This window comes from Lynx rufus, unplaced genomic scaffold (genome assembly GCF_022079265.1).
Source record: "Lynx rufus isolate CCGP_SWC_20201006 ecotype Redwood Valley unplaced genomic scaffold, mLynRuf1.p SCAF_3, whole genome shotgun sequence".
Classification (NCBI taxonomy): domain Eukaryota; kingdom Metazoa; phylum Chordata; class Mammalia; order Carnivora; family Felidae; genus Lynx; species Lynx rufus.
The window spans coordinates 69172913-69195990 of record NW_025814845.1 but is presented as its reverse complement, the minus strand read 5'-3'; the positions used below and the strand labels follow the sequence as shown (position 1 = coordinate 69195990).

At 37.9% G+C, this 23078-nt stretch overlaps 2 protein-coding genes across 2 annotated transcripts in view; one reads left to right on the top strand and one right to left on the bottom strand.

The window, feature by feature from the left end:
* The first annotated feature begins 538 nt into the window (after positions 1-538).
* SPARCL1 (SPARC like 1) lies at positions 539-20006 on the top strand. Its single transcript, XM_047091088.1, has 10 exons — positions 539-592; positions 4617-4793; positions 5177-6181; positions 7483-7555; positions 8481-8599; positions 9304-9424; positions 11088-11224; positions 13141-13289; positions 13897-14045; positions 19689-20006. Exons 1-10 carry the CDS (start codon positions 539-541, stop codon positions 19715-19717), a joined length of 2013 nt encoding a protein of 670 aa, XP_046947044.1. The 3' UTR covers positions 19718-20006.
* Positions 15391-23078, bottom strand: part of NUDT9 (nudix hydrolase 9) — a 55218-nt gene continuing 47530 nt past the window's right edge. The window contains exon 8 of the mRNA XM_047091092.1: positions 15391-15619. Within this exon, the coding sequence (XP_046947048.1) occupies positions 15606-15619 (14 nt within the window). The 3' untranslated portion in view covers positions 15391-15605. The remainder of the gene's footprint in view (positions 15620-23078) is intronic.

The following is a 23078-nucleotide window of genomic DNA, read 5'->3' as shown; positions in this document are numbered from 1 at the left end:
TAGGCCACCACCAACCCACAGATTGCAATGTGAGACTTATAAATTAGCTGAACATTGATGACCACTTTAGGCAGTACAATGTCTCATTCCTAAAACTCTGCATTGAATGTATGGGTTTCTCCACCACCAAAGAGGCAGGCTATTTTATCCCAACCTGACAAACTATATTACTTCACTTTGTCGATTTTATCTTTACTGTGAACACTCACAAATCTTAAGACTTAAATCTGCATAGCATCTTTATTCATGGAAACACAGTCAAAAACAGAGATAGGTGCTGCCCAAACACAGCTGGGCCAAAAAATCAAGGAGTCATTCTCACAGACACAACTGGATAAAAACTGTCATTAAATCCATCTTTCCAGACATGTTAGTTCACATGTCTGTAAAGGCATTACTGTAAAGACAGTAATCGCGTTTAAATACAAAGGTCAGTATCAAGCTCATTATTTGCTAAGAAGATTATCTTTTAATTTTTCACAAGGAAACTTTTACCCACCACTGCTAATTATCTTCTTCGTTCGCAGGCCTAGAAAGCATGAAGACTGTAGTTTTTCTCCTATACATTTTGGGAACTGCAACTGCAATACCGGTAAATACCCTTTTTTCTGTTATTACATCTCTCCTTCCTACATTTAATTTAGAAATCCTCCATTTAAAAGAAAATGTGTTTATATAGTGGTTTGAAATTCTCTTTTTTGTTTTAATATTATTTTTTCCCAAGCAGAGAATGAATGACTCAAAATATTGATATAAAATACTTTCTGAAAGAATATTTCCTTCAGAACTACCAGATTCTACAAGATACAATAAATATAAATCTGAAAATGTTGATTATAATTTATTAGAAAGGGGATCTTCCAGGACCCAAATGCCAAAGAGAATGGGAAGAAATAAATTTTCCTTTGGAAGTTTATCACTTAGTATGAGAAACCTAAGAAATTAGTATGAGAAGTCTTGGGAATGCACACCCATACTCTTTAGCAGCATTTTCTTCAAGATCAAATATATACTGGCTGATCAATTCTGAGTCTGTAATAAAACAAGAACCAGTGGGTTAGGGCCAGGAAATGGTATGATAATCATATATTGGCTCCTAACTCGTCCTTGGGGGTGGTTGGGGAGGGGGTACTTTCCAAGCAAACATGCTGATAATAGACAGAACTAGAACATTCTTTTCTTCATGATCAGATATCCTGGCACCACCATTCACACAGCAGTAAATCAGACACACACAAATCAGAATCATTTGAGACCATGTCAGCAGCCTTAAAATAACCTGAAAGTTATTATTGTTGTTGTTTTAATGTTGTTTTTAATGGCTTGGATGATCATGTAGATGTCTCCCAAATGATCCATATCATCCATAATCAAGCTAAAGGATTTATGCCATTTTTTTTCTTTTTTGCCAAATGGAGGAATCAATCTCCTTTAAATAGACAAAGTAATTTTTCTCATCCCTTCTCTTCCTCCGTCTCTACTATGTCTAAGATTTTGTCCTTGTTTTTTGGATAGCTGGTGGCTAACATTTGGTTGACAGATGTGTCCGCAAAGACCAGCATCATGCCACCCAGACCAAGCATTTCTTAGAAAACAGAATTTATGACCACTCCTAGGAATTGTGCTTTAGTAGCTGGAGCTATTCCAACTGAAATTATACATGTCCTCTGCAATTACAAAAGTGGGATAAATTATGTTCAGCACAGAAAGAAGCTCCCACAGACCCATTGTTTTTTCCTAAAAATGTGTTTTCCCTTGCAGCTGTTGCCCAGTATATAAACAGGCATCAAAAATGCTTTTGAACCAAATGTTTGAATAACACATCTACATATAGACACATTTTAAAGGTTTTCTTTTGGGGACAATTTGTTATGTAGATCCAGTCAAACACTAAAAAGCTAAATATCTTCCCATAGGGTTTACCTCTTACAAATCTTGTGTCATTTTCCCAGATTGACTGAATTGTACGGAAGTAAGTGGATTCTGTGTGGTTCAGGGATTCCACACATTTCCAGAGGGTATGGTGTTATAGATGTGGGAATAATAATAAAACAGAGTTTGATTGCAGAAAATTTCTGAAAGAAGATAAGCTGCTGTCCTTCTGCATTTCTTTCAGCTTGGAGAGGGAGAGCAGAGGAGGAAGGGTGCAGAGGGGGAGCAGTTCTCTACTAATAAGCCGAAAATCTCCTCCATCCCTTGCCTTCCATAATGCCCTTGCTGGAAACCTGCCAAACTGGCCACCATTCTTTATCCTTTCTCCCTTACAAATGGCTTCTTTGGAAATTTTTTCAAATGTTATTACTCCTTTTAGTTGAAAAGGTGATAAGCAAGAGAGCAAACCACATCTAAAATGAACCCTGAACTCCATGTCTTTCCTTATATTATACAGTTGGTACAACAGAATGTGCTAATAGAGTAAAGACAAGTCAATGCAAATAAAATCTGGTTTTGTGCTTATACCTTGATCTGCCTGACATGAGTATCCTTAGCATCTCTGTAAGAAAGATTTGTAGTGAATACCTGCTTACAGTATTGGACAGTTCATAGTATTACCACTGTAGGATATTACTTCTAGCAATAGTCAGTTTTCACTTGGTTACTTTATAATTTACAAACGACTAATATACATAAACTTATCTTGATATTTCTGCTCACTTCACCTTGACAGATGATAGGGTAGGATTCACAATTTGTCAAATGACAGATAGATAGCTGATAGAGTCAAGACTTGAAGGAAGATCTTTAATCTCTAGGTCAGTTGTTAAACTTCTCCATCATGTATCACTGCCAGTTCTTCATCTATGCCTTCAGTCTTGCTAGAAATAGAGCCATCCTTCTAGTTGAAATAATACTCCATTGCTGTTCTTCCTAACTAGACTTAGTGTACTATTTCACACAGTTTTTGAATTAGTTCTATGTTAAAATATTTATCATAAGATTTCTTGATGAATATAAGGCTGCTAGTGTTAAGAAAATAAATATTTAATAAGGTTTAAATCTTTTCTGCTATTTATCAGTGAATACTTAAAATTTAACTTAAGAGGGGCGCCTGGGTGGCGCAGTTGGTTAAGCGTCCGACTTCAGCCAGGTCACGATCTCGCGGTCCGGGAGTTCGAGCCCCGCGTCAGGCTCTGGGCTGATGGCTCAGAGCCTGGAGCCTGTTTCCGATTCTGTGTCTCCCTCTCTCTCTGCCCCTCCCCCGTTCATGCTCTGTCTCTCTCTGTCCCAAAAATAAATAAACGTTGAAAAAAAAATTTTTTTTTTAAAATTTAACTTGGGAAAATGTACAATGTTAAAGAACTTCTCAAACTCAACACCCAAAAAACAAATAATCCGGTTAAGAAATGGGCAGAAAACATGAATAGACATCTGTCCAAAGAAGACATCCAGATGACTAACAGACATATGAAAATATGCTCAATATCACTCATCACAGGGAAATACAAATCAAAACTATGATAAGATACCATCTCACATCTGTCAGAATGGCTAAAATTAACAGCACAAGAAACAACAGGTATTGGCAAGGATGTGTAGAAAGGGGAACCCTCTTGCACTATTGGTAGGAATGCAAACTGATGCAACCACTATGGAAAATAATATGGAGGTTCCTCAAAAATTTAAAAATAGAACTACCCTATGATCCAGTAACTGCACTACTAGGTATTTACCCAAAAGATACAAAAAGACTGATTCGAAGGGACACATGCACCCCAATGTTTATAGCAACATTATCAACAATAGCCAAACTATGGAAAGAGCTCAAATGTCCATAGACTGATAAATGGATAAAGAAGATGTGGTTTATATATACAATGGAATATTACTCGGCCATCAAAAAAAATAAAATCTTGGCATTTGCAACAACATGCATGGAGCTACGGTGTATTATGCTAAGTGAAATAAATCAGTCAGAGAAAGACAAATACCCTATGATTTCACTCATGTGGAATTTAAGAAACAAAACAGATGAACGTATGGGAAGGGAAAAAAAAAAGAAAGAAAAACCATAAGAGACTCCTAACTATAGAGAAAAAACTGAGAATTGCTAGAGGCAGGTGGGTGTGGGATGGGCTAGATGGGTGATGGGTATTAAGGAGGGCACTTATGATGAGCAATGGGTGTTGTACATAAGTGATGAATCACCAAATTCTCCTGAAATGAATGTTGCACTGTATGTTAACTAACTAGAATTTAAATAAAAATTTAAAAAGAAAATGTACAGAGTTATATCTTTGGTAAATTTAATTTGACTTTGACTTTCTGCTAACAACAGTTCTTAAAATTACAGAGTATGAATGTTTTTTAAGTTTGAAAAGCACAGAAAATAATTCCAAACCTCAAAGGTGACAATTATTGAAATAATCTTTGCTCTATTTTCACCCAGTCTCTGCATACATAACTTTTTCTTAAATATGTTTGGGAGTCTGTTTTCACCTAAGATTATAATCTAGCCATTTGCTTGTATTCTTAAAAATTCTAGAGAGTATTTTTTAATTGATGTGATGTATGAACCATAGTGCTACTAAGAATGATGACGATAAAGGAGTAGCTAGAAATTTTAGACATCAGCATCTAGACGTGAATAACATGAGCCAATTTCTACTTTTTTTCAGACAAATGCAAGGTTCCTGTCTAATCATCCAAAACCAACTGCTGACTCCTTGAGTTCCATCCAACAGGCTGAAGTGTTAGTAACACCTAACAACACTGCAATCCCCATGTTAAGGGTTGAAGATGCAGAAAATGAAAAGGAAATTGCAGTGCCTGTAGAAGACCATCCCGACCATAAGGTAAAAGTAACATGGTTATGCGATTATAATTTAAAATTTTTCCAAAGGTCTCAATTTCAAAGCATAGTTAAGGATATTACCTCATTCTCACCTCAGCTTAATTTTTAAAAGATGATTATCGTATCAGTGATCTCCAATTATCAAAAGGACTGTGAAAATTAGTGAGTTTTATGCCTTTGGCCAAGGTGCTATATAATTTCATACCACAGAATTCAAATTCAGGTTATAAACTTGCAACTATAAAGTGCGAGGAACATTGTATATGAGTTTACCTGATATTATGTGAAAAAAATAATGAACACTAAAGGTTAGCTTATGAATTAAAATATGATGTAGATATTCCATTACCAATTGTTTCAAGAGTAAACTTTTTTTCTTGTAAGGCTGAAAAATCTTCAGTACTAAAGCCAAAGGAGGAAAGCCAGGACCAGTCAGCAGATCAGGACCAGAGTTATAGCCAAGAGCTCGGGTTACAGGATGAAGAGGAGAGTGAAAGTGACTTAAGTGAGAATGTGGAGTACATACCATCTGAAGGTACATTGGACCTAAAAGAAGATACGAATGAGCCTCAAAAGAAAAAACGCCCAGAGAACATTGATTTCCTTGCTCCTAATATTAGTTCCATTGTAGATATTAACCAACAAGAAAGCATCACAAAAACAGAAAAAAAACAAGAACAACCAATGAATGAATTACATTCTCAGTTGAACAGGAGCAACAAACATAGCCAAGATGTAAATGATCAAGGAAACCAAGAGCAGGATCCAAATATCCCCAATGGAGAAGAGGAAGGGGAAGAAGAGCCAGGTGAAGTCAGTACCCACAACAATAACGAAGAAAGGGAGAGAGAATTTCCCAAGGAGCATTCTAATAGCAAGGAGGATGAAAATAGTACCAAATCTGATGATGTTTTGGAAAAGTCCAGTGAACCAACTGAAGTAAGCAAAATGCAGAAAGCTGAATTTGAGCAGGGTAACCAAGAACAAGAAGAGGACAGTTCCAATGCAGAAATGGAAGAAGAAAGTGCATCAAAAATTACTAAGCACAGCCAAGATGCTGAATGGCAGAGCCAAGAAGAAAAACCTGAAGTTACCAGCAACCATGAGGAGATGGATAAAAAGACTGTTTCTGAGGCTTTGCTCGTGGAGCCTACTGGTGATGGTAACACCATGCCCAGAAACCATGGGGCTAATGATGATGGTGATGATGATCCCAGACACGATGCAACTGATGACTACGAATTCATCCCAAGTGAGGCCTTCATGGAGACTGAAAGATCTCAGTCCATTTTCTATCACCTCAAATATGAAGAGGAAAGAGAAAGAGAAAAAGAAAGAGCACGTGAAAATGGGAATGTAGATGCCAGTGAACCTGGAGAATACCAAGGGGTGAGATTCTTTACATTGATGCTTGTCTGATAGAGCACTTAGCTTTATAAAGAAATAGCCATGACCTTTCTCTGTGCTCTCAGTCTCCCGTGCCTATCTCTACCAGTACATTACTAAAATGTATTAAAATTATTTATTTTCCTCTGCTCTCCATCACCAGGCTGAAAGTGCCTATTTTATTTGGGTTCCCCTAGAAGCAGAGCCTGGATTTAAGTAGTTTATTTGAGAAATTCAGGGAACAAAGAGGAATGGGACATGATATCAGGAAGGGAAGGAAGCTAATCAAAGGTATATCATTAAAGCCATGTAAAGCACATTCCTCTGAATTACCCCATTTGGAGAATGAGGGAGCTGGGGCATTTGTACAGACTGAGAATTGCTAAGAGAGGTGTTAATTCCCCAGCACTTTCAGTCTGTCCTTTGAGCAGGCCAAATAGATGTCATGGTTTTCCAGGCACAGAGATGCAGATACAGGCAGTTGAAAGTGCCTGGAGCTAACTAAAATGGCAAATTCTGACAGATATGAGGGATGGGAAACACTAACAACTACTGCTCTAATGTCTTAAGAGTAGATGCCATGTAATATTCAGGTTAGATCACCAAGGTCTAGCAAAATGTCTCTAATGTAATAAGAAATCCAGGAATGTTTGTTGATTTAGCTATAAAGATGAAGAATAAAGACTTCAGCTCCAATTTTAAGTAAATACACACCAAAATGATAATCAGGAAACTGCAACAGAGTGGGAGTAGGGAAGAAGCATATTGTCATTGGTTGCTTAATCATTTGGAGCTTTCAGGCAAAACGCCAGCAGCCACTCACTAGGAGGACTTGACACAGCTTTTGGTGGCCAAGGTCAATAGTGACCTTGATTACTGAGAACTCTCCTGCCATTTTAAGGTAGGAGTTTTATTACACTTTAGAAACCTGGTAAGAAACCTTTATTAACAGCTCCATAGAGGTTACTGATGTAATTGTGTCTTAACTATAGAATCACATGATAATACTACATTTCTACCATTCCAAAATCCAAAGGGGAGGTCCCAGCTTTGCTCCTGATGTTAGTTCCAACTTTTATTGAATAATCCCCAGAGATACAGCACTGAATCCAGTTGAGGAAGAAACAAATGGCTCCTATTCTCAAAGGGTTACTGTCTATTTCCACAGTTATGGCTGGTATCATTTTGAGATCTGAAATGATTTGGGTATGAAAAGCTTTGTGAAGGTACACACACTGGAAATATAAATTATGTAATGGCTTTCCTGTAAATAAACTTCAGCTTCTGCTCTTGTTGTTATAAAGGCCAAGAAAACAGAGAGCCTACCAAATGAAGGTGAAAGTTCATATGAAGACAACAGAATGGTACATGGTACTGGTGAGTCCAAGCTAAGCTGCTCATGACTGTATCAAGGAAGAAATGGAATGGCCGCATTAGGCTATCCCCATTCCATCATTTATTTGTCACTGCTTCTCAGAATTTTTCCTCTCTTACATCCTCCCCACAGAAATGTTCTCATAAACTGTTGACATTCTCTAGCATACATTTTATACACAACTATGGGCAAATGTGTTTACAAACTGGAAGTCTTGTAATAGTATGAAAGCTAGAATTCTTCTTTCCTAAATCCTATGCTTCTGAGAAGAATTCATTCTACTTTATTTTTTCTCTTTGACGTCATATTTATTTTTGAGAGAGAAAGCATGAGATGGGGGGGGTGGGCAGGGAGAGAGAGGGACAGAGGATCTAAAGTGGGCTCTGTGCTGACAGCAGCAAGCCCATTGTGGGGCTTGAACTCACAAACTGCGAGATCATGACCTGAGTCAAAGTCGGACACCCAATCGACTGAGCCACCCAGGTGCTCCTACTTTATTTTTTCTCAAATCCATAACTTACTAGTGAATTTAGATCCTGTATTTAATTGAGACCTAATTCCCAATGGCATACCCCAATCACAAAGATTTTAAATTTCAACACAAAATTTTCATGACTTATTAACTTCTGACCAACCCGCACAACTTAAATTATAGACTTCAGACTATGACCATTGTAGGCAGGCCAAGAAGAGCTGTTTGTTCTTTTTATATTCCCAATTCAAACTGCCCAGAAAATCTAGACTATTGTGTAACACAGTTTGATGTCAGAGGGTCCCATCTGAACATTAAGATGTCCATTAGAATGGTTTCTAATATTTTCCCAAATTTTCTTTAATTAGTGAAAATGGAGCTCATGTCTAGATAAATTTGAGGTTACATACTCATTTTAGCTTTGCTCATGCTTCCTGTTCAATCTTTCCTGTCAGATTCTTGCATGAACTTCCAGTGTAAAAGAGGACACATCTGTAAAGCTGACCAACAGGGAAAACCCCACTGTGTTTGCCAAGATTCAGTGACTTGTCCTCCTACAAAACTCCTTGACCAAGTAAGTATTCTACAAAATAGTCTCTAAGGGGCCCCAAGTAGTTAGTGATTTGGATGAAAGTGGCTTGCAATTGAAATGTTTGTCAAAAAAAAATGTCCAAGTTATCATCTAATACTTGAAATAATACTGAATAGGAACAAATGCCAGCAAAAATAAGGAATTTCAACTGTACCTTGAAAAGGTAATAATGGCATTGATATCTTCAGAACTCATTTTAAAACTCACTGTATCCTTGAAAAGTCTGCAGTTTGCATTCTACTGAACTTATCAAGAGCTAGATTGTCATCACCATTGGTATAATTTAGTTGATTTTTTTAAGCAAATAGGCAGTTATGATTTTAATAACTTCACTTACCTGGCTCAGCACAACTGATCAGTCTGCCTATGAGCTTTAAGAAGCAGAGTATTTTCCTAGTGTACATTCAGAAACATGAGCTCAAGGGGCACCTGGGTGGCTCAGTCAGTTAAGCATCCTACTTCGGCTCAGGTCATGATCTCAAGGCTCGTGGGTTCGAGCCCCGTGTCAGGCTCTATGCTGACAGCTCAGAGCCTGGAGCCTGCTTCAAATTCTGTGTCTCTCTCTCTCTCTGCCCCTCCCCTGCTCATGCTCTGTCTCTCTCTCTCTCAAAAATAAACATTAAAATTTTTTTTCAAAAAAAAGTTTTAAAGAAACATGAGCTTTTTCTCATGCTTGTCTTTCCTAGGTTTGTGGCACTGACAATCAGACCTATGCCAGCTCCTGTCATCTGTTTGCTACTAAATGTAAGCTGGAGGGAACCAAAAAAGGGCACCAGCTACAACTGGATTATTTTGGAGCCTGCAAATGTAAGATTCTGCCACTCTTGCCAACCACCATTGCTGAGAGGATTTGGGGTGAATCTATGCATATCTGAATAATCTATATACATACTCCCACATGCAAATGAAAAAGGCTAATGTAGTTCTGAACCTAGGATACTCATTAAAATCTTCTAGAGAGACTTAAAAAAAATAAAAAGAATAATTCCTCAGCCTTAACTAAAAGAGACTGATTTAATTGGACGGGGTTGGGGCTTTAACATTGCTTTTTCATTTGTTTTTAAAGTAACCTAGACAATTCTAAGGTGCAGCCAGGGTTCAGAATTACTATGATAATGTTACCACTTAATAATTGAAATGAATCATTGGAATTTTGCTAAATTACTTGTCCTTTTTCCAATGTACGTTAAGTCTCCGCCAAGAAGTTTTATGACAATATATTCTTCTAGAAGTTTTTTTTTTTTTAATGCTCTTCTTCCCCCCAGATACTCTCAATTGTGTTTGGATCTCCTTATCACTAAGTGATTCTCCACATTAGCAGTGCTTACTAATATTTCCAGTTCTCCTGTCTTTCCTGACACACAAGAGTATTAAATTTCTCAGCCCTCTTGATGTTAGATGTGGCCATATGAGTTGATTTGTCCAGTGAAATTTCAACAAAAATCATCCATGTGAGTTCTGGGCAGCTGCATTTAAGAGCTAGCATATGTGTGGTCCTGTATACAGAGCCCTCCTGTCAACTTGTATTGGCCTTGAATGTACAACACAGTGACTGTAATTAACACTGCTGTATAGTATATCTGAAAGTCGCTAAAAGAGTAGATCCTAAAAGTTCTCATCACAAGGAAAAAAATTTTGTAGCTAGTGAGGTGATAGTGAGGTGGTCATTGCACAACATATGGATGTCAAGTTATTATGCTGTACATCTTAAACAGTGTTGTATGTATATTATATTTCAGTAAAACTAAAAAAAATTTAAAAGTTTTTGTTCTTTTAAGTCACTGAGATTTAACATTGTTACCACAGGATAATCTAATTTCCACTTTTTTCTCTTTTCTCCTGATAAATAGTTCTTGCAGCCTCTACCCTCCACCTATAAATTTCAACTTTCTGATTCTAGAGCAGTGGTTCTCAGACCCACCTGCATATCAAAATTATTTTTGGGGGGCGCCTGGGTGGCTTGGTCGGTTAAGCGTCCGACCTTGGCTCAGGTCACGATCTCACGGTCCGTGAGTTCGAGCCCCGCGTCGGGCTCTGTGCTGACTGCTCAGAGCCTGGAGCCTGTTTCAGATTCTGTGTCTCCCTCTCTCTCTGCCCCTCCCCTGTTCATGCTCTGTCTCTCTCTCTCTCTCAAAAATAAATAAACATTAAAAAAATTTTTTTTAAAGAAAAAATAATAATAATAATAATAAATTATTTTTGGAACTTTTAAATCATCCTGATGCCCACATTCTACCCCAGACCAATCAAATCAGAATGTCTTTGAATGGAAGCTGGCATCTGGTATGTTTTGAAAACACCACAGGCAGTTCTGTTTTGCCACCAGGTGTAAGGACCCACTGCTGTGACAGTGGGACAGTGAGCGTACCGTCAGTCACCAGATGTTATTAAGCTTTCTGTTATGAGGACGTGCCATAAGATAGGAGTAAGATCCAAAGATTAAAATCTATTTTCTTTCTGCTTGGAACAGCTATTCCTATTTGTACAGACTTTGAAGTGACTCAGTTTCCCCTAAGGATGAGAGACTGGCTCAAGAATATTCTCATGCAGCTTTATGAGCCAAACCCTGAACACGGTGGATATCTAAATGAGAAGCAGAGAAATAAAGTAAGTTATCCACAGGTCAACTACCCAAGTGTCTATGTACAGAGCCTAAGGAAAAAGGGTATGTGTGTGGAGGGGAGAAGGGGCCTACCTCCCCCTGCATATCAGCAAGAGCCCACTTGGTTCGCCACACCTGCTAAGTTCACATGCAGTAACAGAACAGTAGTGGTCACCATTCATGCCACAAGGCTTGAGACATGGCCAAACCACCCCATTCCTGTCCAAAGGGCAGTGGCCTGAGCAAGGACTCTTCACCTCATACCCCAGAGCAAATCCTGGTTGAGCAAAGGGAACCTCCATTCAGCATTTATATATTCAGGCCCAAACATATTATTTAAATCTAATAATAAATTTAAATAAATTTAAAAGATTTTTAATACATCTTTTTGCCCTCATAGACCAGACAGATTTATGATATAAGAGAAATCCCTTATTTGCAATGTCAGTAATATATTAAGATTTAAAAGTGCAGAATATTCATTCCAGAAGTTCTCAGGGAAAATGCACTCATCAAATAGCTATTGAGTGCATCCTGTGTATCTGGAATTGATTTACATGATGGGGATACAGCAATGAACCAAAGAAAAATCTCTGCCTTCATGAGCTAACATCCTAGGAAAAGAGACAGACTCTGAACAAATAAGTGTGTGTGTGTGTGTGTGTGTGCGCACGCGCACGCACATGCATGTTTATAGACATATTGCAAATATGAGCATACGTGCAAATATATAAACATGTAAATAAATATGCAAATATATAAGGCATGTCAGGTGGAATGAAACATGCTATGAAGAAAAAATTAAACAAGAAGGAAGGTGTGCATTAACTGTGTCAAATGCTGCTTACAGGTTGTAAAATGAGGAATGAGTTGAGCACTGATTTGGCATGTGGTGGTCACAGAGTTAACATTGACAGAAGCTGTTTCTGCAGATTGGAGAGAAGAAAAGCTTGAGTGACAGGGTTCAAAAGAGAATAGGAGGAAGGATGTGGAAGCACCAAGTATAGACAATATATTCAAGGCATTTTGCTAGAAAGAGGAAAAGTGAAATGGGTGGCAGCCAGACAGGAATGTGAGTTCAAGAATCCCATCTACCAGTGGGAGATAGTAGAGGATGTTTGTGTGCTTCTGGTAGGATCCCAGTAAAGATGGTAAAAACTAATAAGGAATAGAAGAGGTACCCAACTGCCATAGGGTGGTTTTGAGGAGATGGAAAGGGGTAGGCTTCTGAGCACCAGTGAAGGGTTGGGCTTATATTCAGAGCACAGGAAGTTCATCCATGATAACAAGGAGAGAAGTTGGTGGATGTGACCATGGAGATGGGTAGTTCTGTTCTAAATGCTTCCAATTAGTTCATGAGTAACATCATAAGCTGAGAGTTTTATATGCATTGCCCAGAAATAATTTCTATCCTCTCTTTTTAATACATCATAGTGAAAGTCTTGAGAGCATTAGATGCAAAACAGGGAAATTTTAATGGGGCTGACCAAATGGTGTCACAACACAGCTGATTCTGATCAGACACTGGACAGAAATACTTAGAGAATTAAGAGTATGCCAATGTGGTGATTGGGACTTTTCACTAACCAACAATTTTGCCTAGGTCATTTCAGGCCTTTTCATTAAAACCTTCTCATAATTTTAAGGAATGTGATGAACAGTACTCGGTTAAAAGAAAGATCAAAAATACTTAAATATCTTCTAAAAACCACAGGTTGTATTTTTTAACGTTGGCTGTTATTCTGTGTAGAAATAAGAAAGTCTGTATAGTGTTGACTAGAAAGGATTTCATTCGGTCTCATGATGGCCTGGGCTTGTTTTCCTCTGTCATGTCACTGTTACTCTTCAAGTAAAGTTTACCAGTGATAATTACATTACATTTGTCTGATTCTCTGATGATCTTCTCCCTTCCTAATCCCAGGTCAAGAAGATTTACCTGGATGAAAAGAGGCTGTTGGCTGGGGACCATTCCATTGACCTTCTCTTGCGGGACTTTAAGAAAAACTACCACATGTATGTGTATCCTGTGCACTGGCAGTTTGGTGAACTTGACCAACATCCTATGGACAGGTAAAAACTCTTAACCTTCACATTACTAGGTCATCTCCCTGATAGAATGTCTAATTATCTATACAAAGATACTTCTAAACAAATCTAGGAAGTTTCCACCTCTGTTTTAGAACACTGACATGCCAAACAAATGTGGTTAGGTGTCTAAACACAAAACTGCTTTGAAGATAGCCACACCATGTTTCCCAAGTTTAGATATTAGGACCCAGCCTGTAGCAGAGACTCCTTAAATTCCTTCTCATTCTTAATCCTGAATTCCCAAGATGTTCTGATTGGCCCAGCTTAGGTCAAGTGCTTACATCTGGATATGTACAATTGGGTAATGGTCAGTGGGTAAGAGTCAGGCTGTACAAACATGATTGTTGGTGGGGGGTGAGGCACATCCCTATAAATTTAAGTTGGCAGGAGAGTACTTCCCAGTGAGGAAAGAAACTTTGTGACATCTCAAGTGCTGTGTATCTTACCCATAATTTTGCGCCTTTTCATGAGTGTACTATTTATTTGGCATTCCTAGCAATCTTGTGGAAGAAAAATGCCTTGGTTATCCTAAGAGTTAACTTTCATATAAAAACTGGCAATTAATATACCACCGTTTATTTTATTGCAGAGTCTTAACACATTCTGAGCTTGCTCCTTTGCGAGCATCTCTGGTGCCCATGGAACACTGCATAACTCGCTTCTTTGAGGAGTGTGATCCCAACAAAGATAAGCACATCACCCTGAAGGAGTGGGGCCACTGCTTTGGAATTAAAGAAGGTAAACTCATCATCAGTCAGGGAAAGGGGTATCCTCTTCTCCAGGAGAGCACCAAGGCCTGCAGCCCTCCTGGAGAGGTCCTGCTATGTGCTCAGATTGACACCTAGGGACAGCAAGGTGGCAGCATCCCAGGTGGGACTTCCTCAGGGCACATGCTGTCATTGCAAGGTTACTTCATACTTCCCTTGATGATACTCTTTTTTTCAGAGAGTAAAAGTGGGAATACTTAGGGGATCGCAACATTGAGTTCTTAGCAGTTGGCTAAGCCTGAGAAAATGATGTCAATCCAGAGAGCTGTGCTACCCTTCTGAAGAAGGAGGGATTTTATGTCATTTCTTAACCTGACTATTGGTCCAAACTTTAAAAAATCATATGTGAAGAGTAAAACAATAAGTGTGATTCTGCCAGTGGGAGATGTCAGAAAAATCTTAGAATTCGTTACCAACTCACTAAAGATTGGGCCTCATATCACAAGTTGTGTCCAGATATTATGCCTTCAATCTATTACTGCATCTTCAGTGGCAAGAATAACAATAATCAGAGGGTTCTTTCTTTCTCCCTGTGATGGAGGAACTTAAATTTAGATATTTGTTTTGCCAGTCTATGTCTTAACATACTTCCTTTTGTTTTCCTAAGTTAAAGCTGATTTTTATTAGCAAGCATGTTTTTAATAATCAAGATTTGAAAGATTCTCAAAAAATGAGCACTCAAAACTGCTTGCACAATGTAAATCAACAGTAAACAACCTCTAAAGCAGAGGTTTTATATGTTATGTTCACAACATACAAGTAGGATGAATGTACAGCCAACCAATCATGAAAAGTAAGTTAATCAAAGGCCAGAATGTCTTAAAAGGAGTCAACTTGTATGACATTCACTTTAAAAATATTCTTCATGGGGCATCTGGGTGTCTCAGTGGGTTAAGTGTCCAACTTTAGCTCAGGTCATGATCTCATGGTTCATGGGTTTGAGCCCTGCATCTGACTCTGCTGACAGCTCAGAGCCTGGAACCTGCTTTGGATTCTGTGTCCCCCTCTCTCTCTCTGCCCCTACCCCACTCACACTCTCTCTCTTTCAAAATTAAACAAACATTTAAAAATGAATATATTTATTATATATATTCTTATATATGTAATATGTATTCTTATATATATTATATGTGTGTGTATATATATATATATATATATATATTCTTCATGATATGTAGAATGCCTTGAAATTATAAAGAAAGCTGAGAGTATTGAGTACTTATTGATAAATAGGTAAGCAGAAAGGGTTAGCTCTTTGCCTCTACAATATTATTCTGTGAAATAAGCACAACTGTAAGGAGCAAAGAATGTATATTTTTGTAACCACCAAGTACTGTATATTGGTCGCCTATCACTGCATAACAAATTACCCTAAAGCTTAGAAGCTTACAAGTTCACAGTTTCCAAGGATCAGGAATCTAGGAGTTGTTTATCTGGACAGTTCTATCTTAGGATCTCCTCTGAACTCGCCCACATGGCTACTGTTGGAAGACTCCATTTCCTCACCATGTGGTCCTCTCCATAGGACTGCTCACAGCTTGGCATCTGTGAGAGAAAAGAGAGCGAGAACCCAAGACTGAAGTTATAATGTCTTTTGTAACCTAATCTCAGAAGTGACATACTTCTGCCATATTCATTTGGTCACACAGACCAACTCCTGCTATAGTGTGAGAAGAGGCCTTAGAAGCTGTGACATATTATTTATACCCTATTAGCATTAATAGGAAATTAATAAGCTGTTAAGACCCCGACCCATATAAATAATACCAATTTCCCTTCTAACGTCTATTCCATAAGTACAGTACTTATAAATTCAAATATATTCCCCAAAATGGCTAAAACTACTTTCCTAATTCCCATGTTAAAAATACAAAGTGTACCCAAGTACAGCTGCCCCACTCCCTCCACCCCACCATTATCAAAAGGGGGAAACGTAGCTGGGACAGGATATATTGTGCCCTTTATAAATTTTTTTTAATGTTTATTTTTGAGAGAGAGAGACAGAGACAGAGTGTGAGCAGGCAAGGGGTAAAGAGAGAGGGAGACACGGAATCTGAAGCAGGCTTCAGGCCCTGAGCTGTCAGCACAGAGCCCGATTTGGGGCTCGAACTCACAAACCGTGAGATCATGACCTGAGCCCAAGTCAGACGCTTAACCGACTGAGCCACCCAGGCGCCCCAGTGTGTGCCCTTTTATATGGCACTTGATTTTAACAGAGTGATCGAGTTTGAACAGAGTCCATTTATTTAAGGAAACCAGTTGTGCTTCACTGTTCCTCTGAAACTTCTGGCAGCTCTTCAGCATGTAGGCTCACTCAGGCTCTGTGCTGGGTGGTTGTCTGGGAGGAGCAGGAAGGGCTTGAAGTTCAGCGACTCCAAAAGCTCCTAATGATCTTGTTTGTTCACTGTGGTTTGGCCATGATTACATTATTTTGAAGGAGGGAAAGAATTATCACATAGTAAACCAAGAAAGCAGATATTTAATATTCAGTCAGAACAAGCAAACAAGTTACTGCTTTGGGCTGTAGCTAGGGAAAACAAAACACAACAAAATCTCTATTTGTAAGCGTGCCCTTCCTTCCCTCATGGCTGGGAAATCCATGAAAGGACAAGATAAATTTTAGCCACGGCCATTCTGAATTTTAACTGCCTTTTATCTGGGCTAGGTGTGCTCTAATATCCAGCTCTGTCATGAGTTAGCTATGTGAGTCAGGGCATACCACTTAACCTCAGCAAGTCTCATTTTCCTTCTGTGTAAAAGTGGGGTTTAATTGAAAGGTAGAAGAGTAATATTTATTTGGTGTTCATGACATACCATTCCACATTAATCTTGAGAAAAACCCTCCAACTGAGACTCATAGGCAAACGAGTCAGATCATGCAGGTCCTACTGAGCCAGTTAAAGACATTATCCTAAAAGTACTGGAGGATCACCAAAGTGTTTTAAACAAGGGAGTGGTTTCACTGGATTTGTACTTAAGAAAGATTCTTTTGGTTACATGGTGGAGAAGCCAGAGAACTGGCTGATTTGCCTGTGGTAAATCCAGGCATAGTTGATTAGAACTTGAACTAGAGCAGTTACAGTGGGGAAAAAGAAAAAGAAACACACTCAAGATAACATTTAAAAATATAAACATGATATATTCAAGAATATAAGCATATTCAAGGTGTATATAATATAGAAATAATAAGTATTTGCTAGGAAATATGTGGGGGCAGGGAACAGACAGTTGAGAGATAGAGACAAAGGGAAATATGACACCCAGGTTCTGGGCTCAGGCCAGGCAAAGAGACAGAGGAACGGAGACAGAAAACACAAGCACAGAAGCCGATTTTGGGAAGATGATAACTTCCATTTATGATGTGAACTTTTAAGTACTTGGGAGACAATGAACAGTAGATACATGAATAGATGGGTCAGCTTTTCAAGGCAACATTTTGGAATGTAAGTACATAGTTGAGGATTACAAGCATACGGAAAGTAATTAACGCTATGGAAGGGAATTAATTCCCCCACAAAAATGTGTTGAGCCACGTGGGAAAAGGTCTAGGGTTGAACACAAAGGAACCAAGAATAATGGATAGAGGAGAAAGAAGGAGTTCATGAAGGAGAATGAGAAGTCTCCTGAAAGGAAGGAAGAAAACAGGATTGTGCCATTTCAAAAGAGGTATTTGAAGAGGAAGAAGAGATCACAGTGCCAAATACTGCTGAGACGTCAAGTAAGATAAAAAACTAAGAACGCTCCTTTTACATAGAAATAAGGGCATCCTGGGTGGCCTTAGTAAGAGCAACTTTGATGGAACAGTAGAGATGGAGGCCAGATTCCATAGGTTGAGAAACAATAGATGAGAAAGGGTAAAGAGTGGCTGCTTGAAGACAGGAAAGAACTAAAAAGGGGTTTAAAGTTGAGGGAAGCATTTCTGGGAATAAAATAAGCTTGAGCACTCATTCATTCATTCATTCATTCATTCAACAAGTGTTTACTGATGGTCCCCATAGTGCCATGCACTCAAGGCTGGCTATGCAGCATATTTGCATGTTCATGGGAAGGGTCCAGTAAAAAAGGAAAGATAGAGGATATGAGAAAAACATGGCTGTCTGGTTGGCTTAGTAGAGCACGCCACTCTTTATCTCAGAGTTGTGAGTTCAAGCCCTATGTTGCAGAGCCTAATTTTTAAAAATTTTTTAATTAAAAAAAGAAGAAGAAAGAAAAACAAAAGAGTAAAATTAGGGGGAGAATTTCTGAGGCCAGAAGAGATCCTGGGCATAGGCAGAGGATTAGCCTAAAGTCAAGGAAGGACATCTCTTATCCAAACAATGAAAAGAAGGCAAAAAGTGTGAGCACAACAGTAAGTAAATTTATAAATAATGAGACTAAAATATTCATTTTACAAATGAAGCCAGTGTTCAAAGGAAATATACCAAAGTTCATAATCTTTCCTACTCTTGTGTAAGACTTACACTGAGCAGGAAAATTACCTGGTGTCCCAGACAGTGTAGTTACTCATATGCTTCAAGTTAATCTGTTTAACTATTTGTTCAACAATGCTTGAGTGAGGGTGGGCCATACCGGTAAGAGTGATCTCATGTCCCCTAAAGGATGTTCTCTTGTCCATAGGTGTGGCAACAAGTTCTTTTACAATTACTTGGTTGGAAACTCGATTTAACTGACCCTATACTTCTATTTATTTCTGTTATATCTTAGCAACCTTTATAGGTTAGTATACTTGGCATTTCTTGGCTAGGTCTCTATTGGTGCTTCTCAACCCTACATTTAGAACTACCAGTGGAGTTTCTAGATGTGTACATGCCATTGGCCCACCCCTGGAGATTCTGATTCAGGAGGCCAGGGGTAAGGCCTGAGAGTATATCTTTTTTTACTTGAAGTATAGTTGACCCACAATGTTACATTAATTTTAGGTGTACAGTATAGTGATTCAACAAGTCTATACGTTACGTTGTAATCACCACAAGTATAGCTACTGTCTGTCACCATAAAACGCTATTATAATACCACTGACTATATTCTCTATGCTCTGCCTTTTATGCTTGTGTCTTATTCCATAACTGGAGGCCTGTACCTCCCACTGCACCCGTTTTGCCCATCTCCCCATGCCCTCCCCTCTGGCAGCCATCAGTTTCTGCTTTTTGTTTGTTCTTTTTGTTTTTTAGATTCCACATATAAGTGAAGCCATATGGTATCTTTTTAAAAGTTTCACAGATGGGGTGCCTGGGTGGCTCATTTGGTTAAGCGTCTGACTCTTGGTTTTGGCTCAGGTCCTGATCTCGCAGTTCATGGGTTCTAGCCCCATGTTGGGCTCCGTGCTGACAGTGCAAAACCTGCTTGGGATTCTCTCTCTCTCTCTCTCTCTCTCCCTCTCTCTCTGCCCCTCCCTATGTCCCTCCCTCCCTCCCTCCCTTTCTCTCTCTCTCTTTAAAATAAATAAATAAATAAAAGCTTCACAGGTGGCACTGATGCCCTATCAGGTTTGAGAACTATCCTGTAAGTCTTATTAGATAGTTTCTCTAATCCCCCAGTTCTATCATTGTTTGTTTATATTACAACTCTGGCTGTTTTCTAAAAATGTGTTTTGTTTTGTTTTTGTTTTTTACAGAAGACATAGATGAAAATCTCCTGTTTTGAATTAAGATTTGAAAGAATTCTAACATTCCAGTATCCTTCTCTGTCCTGACCACTCCTGAAAATATATGCATCCATGATACTTGTAGATTTATATTTAGCAAAACTTTTGCATGTGTGAGATGACAATAAGAGTAATGGCTTGCTGACAGTGTATGCACTAAGCATTTAACATTAACTTTGGAATTAAACTTTAAAATAAAGTCTACATATGCAAAATCCTGTATGCTGTTTGTGAACACTCTCTACATCTGTTTGTGAGATACTTCCTAATTATGAAACTTGAAGAAAATACTGCATTCATTTTGTTCGTAATATCATGTACACTTCAAGAAAGTGGAATAATGCTCTTTTGTCATTAATGTGCATTACTGTCAGTATCTTAATATCCTAATAAAAATCCAAATGCTTACTCAAGTTTATTTCCAGTCATTTATTTAAACAGCTATATGTGAAAGACCAACTCAAGGCTCACACTTCAAATTATAATTGTGCTTCCCTAGACCCTACTACTTAAAAAAAAAAAAAAAAAGGCAGGAGTATGGTTGGGAGAGATGTTTCCTGTGGGAAACAAATATTCAGTTATTAAATGGTGGATGCTTATTAATGTCCTTTGTCATAATGTAACTTCAAACAGAAAAAAATAAATCCAAGTGCTCTTTACCAAATTCAGTTTAAAATGTGGATGATTATGCACTGCTTGGTACATCTGGTTCTAGCTCTTGTGCAGCTGTCCGTGTGTGTTAGGGGAAGTGGAGGTCCTGCAAATTTTTTGCGTGTCTCATATACTCAAAATAAGGGTAAAGACAACACAGACAGAAAGCTCTGAAGTGTCTTAATGTTCAGTGTAGTCAGAGATAAATATTACTACTGCAATTTTATAGCAAGAAATTGTGTCATAAGAGAAACTTTGTGTTTTCATTAGGGCTCTTTTTTGGTAACTATTAATACAGTATGGGCTAGATTACAAAAATAATAAAAGATACCATAATAGAGTTTTTCCTAAGGTCTGAAACAAGGCAGTAAAAGAAACTGTCAACTTCTATATTCTACTTACAATATCTATAAGGAAATAAATTATTTTTTATTTATGTTTTATTTTTTTTAATTTTTTAACATATTTTCCTATCTGAAATGAAAGATATCAATGCAATTGCCTTTTGTTATTTTTTCAAATAATCAAAAATGTGTTGCTGTTGTTGTTGTTAAGAGCCTTGATAGTCACTGAGACAAGGTACCTCAAGGAATTTCATCTGAAGGAACTTATGGAAGAGTATGCTTTTTATCAGAAAAATTTTCTCTGATTAACCTCAAAATTTTATTTATGTCTTTTCTTAGCTCTGAGTCACTTGTTCTTAGACCATATCACACCATGTCATTTCAAAATAATTAAGTTCAGTTTGATTAACCAAAATATAAGTATTTATAATTTTTCCAACTAGGGAAATAATTTTAGAACTTATTCCAAAATTTAAAACGTTCTTATGTGTAGCTGCAAAGAAATGTCATGAGGTCTTAACCAATAACAATTGTAAATTTGTGAATTTGTCAGGAATGGTGAAATTATATTTGGAGGTGATTAGACCTAAGTTGCCATTTTTAAACATTTTAGAATAGTGAAAAGTGATTTTAATTATTTTTTTAATATTTATTTTTGAGAGAGAGCAAACAAGCAGGGGAAGAGCCGAGAAAGAGGGAGACGAAGAATCTAAAGCAGGCTCCACACTATCAGTGCAGAGCCCAATGGCAAGGCTCAAACTCAGGAACTGTGAGATCATGACCTGAACTAAAGTTAGACATTTAACTGACTAAGCCATCCAGGTGCCCCAAAATGATTTTAATTCTAAAGACACTACCTGTTTATTTAAAATGTTTTCTTTGAGGGGCACCTGGGTGGCACAGTCGGTTAAGCGTCCGACTTCAGCCAGGTCACGATCTCGCGGTCCGTGAGTTCGAGCCCCGCGTCAGGCTCTGGGCTGATGGCTCCGAGCCTGGAGCCTGTTTCCCATTCTGTGTCTCCCTCTCCCTCTGCCCCTCCCCCGTTCATGCTCTGTCTCTCTCTGTCCCAAAGATAAATAAACGTTAAAAAATAAAAAAAAATAAAATAAAATGTTTTCTTTGAAAGTTCATTTTGAAATAATAAATGGTATTTAAAATAGAAAGTTCTAGAACCTTTAATTTTTCTGTCCATTAAGTCTCCCTGTGTATAGCTGCCCTAGATGATATATTGTAGAAACACTGTAATATTCTTGGTAGCCACAAATTTTAATTGTGGATTATTTGTGATAAAGATGTTGCTCTGATCCCAACTAAGGAGATGAAGTTATTTTCTCAGTAATCAGTCTTTAAGCCTCTCTCTGTGTGAGATACCTGAGGAGTTGGAGTTCTTAGTCTGCAACCAGTTATTCAGTTTAGCTTTAAACCTTGTGACTCATATTGCCCATGACCATAAAGGTATTAGTAATATGGCTTAAATACTAGATGGGCATACAGTTCTAGAAGATCACACTGTTCCTTGAATTCATTGCTCCGAGGGCCATTTGAAGCAAAGGTAATTACAAAGACATACAATATAATTTGGACTGATTCTATTGCACTAAGTAGAAGACTGTTAAAATATTCTTGTGTTGGGTAATTTAATGATTTCTAATAGGCCCACTTATCACACAAAAAAATTCAAGGGTTTGGATCCAAAAGGAAGAAAAACATAAAGGAGAAACGTGAAAAAGAAGGAAAAGGGAGGTAAGTTGCCCAAATTCAGGCAAAGTAAAATAGCATGAAGGTAAGTCATAGTTGAGTTTAAAATACATCTAAATTAGTTGACTTTTATATTAGTGACTTTTATAAAGAGATATACCTTGTTTCCGATGCTGGGGACAAATCTTAATGAGAATATGATGGGTTTGATTTTTCTTTCAAAATTTAATTCCAGAGTACAGTGGTTGGGTTTGAAATTCATATGGTAAGTTAATTTGAATTAAATGTGATTTAAGACCATAAAAATGTTTGCTTTCAGAATCTACTGGCCAGTAAAGACCACACTGATTTACTTGTTTTATTGAATCCACTCATATTGTGCTATTCTCTACCAACCCATTTGCCTTACAAGATTTTTCCCGTATCATTTTCTCCTTGAGAAATTATAATTGTCAGTAACAGCATCCAGGCTATGTAAAGGTCTAGTAAGTCTCATGGGGGTAGAAGCTTAAGGTGGATTTATGTGTATATTATAAAAAAAAAAATCTCATTTAAGCCACTGGTGGTATGTCCCCAATACTAAGCATGATGCAACAGTGGTGGTGGAGATTGGTGGGTAGAGACTGCAAATTCAAATAACTTCAGAGGCCAAACAAGTATGTTGAAC

Bases quoted from the DNA above. Each gene is read 5' to 3' on its own strand.
- SPARCL1 (XM_047091088.1), top strand. From the start codon at position 539: ATGAAGACTGTAGTTTTTCTCCTATACATTTTGGGAACTGCAACTGCA. The intron at 593-4,616 runs GTAAATACCCTT...ACTTTTTTTCAG, and splicing joins GAACTGCAACTGCAATACCG to ACAAATGCAAGGTTCCTGTC. The intron at 4,794-5,176 runs GTAAAAGTAACA...TTTTCTTGTAAG, and splicing joins AAGACCATCCCGACCATAAG to GCTGAAAAATCTTCAGTACT.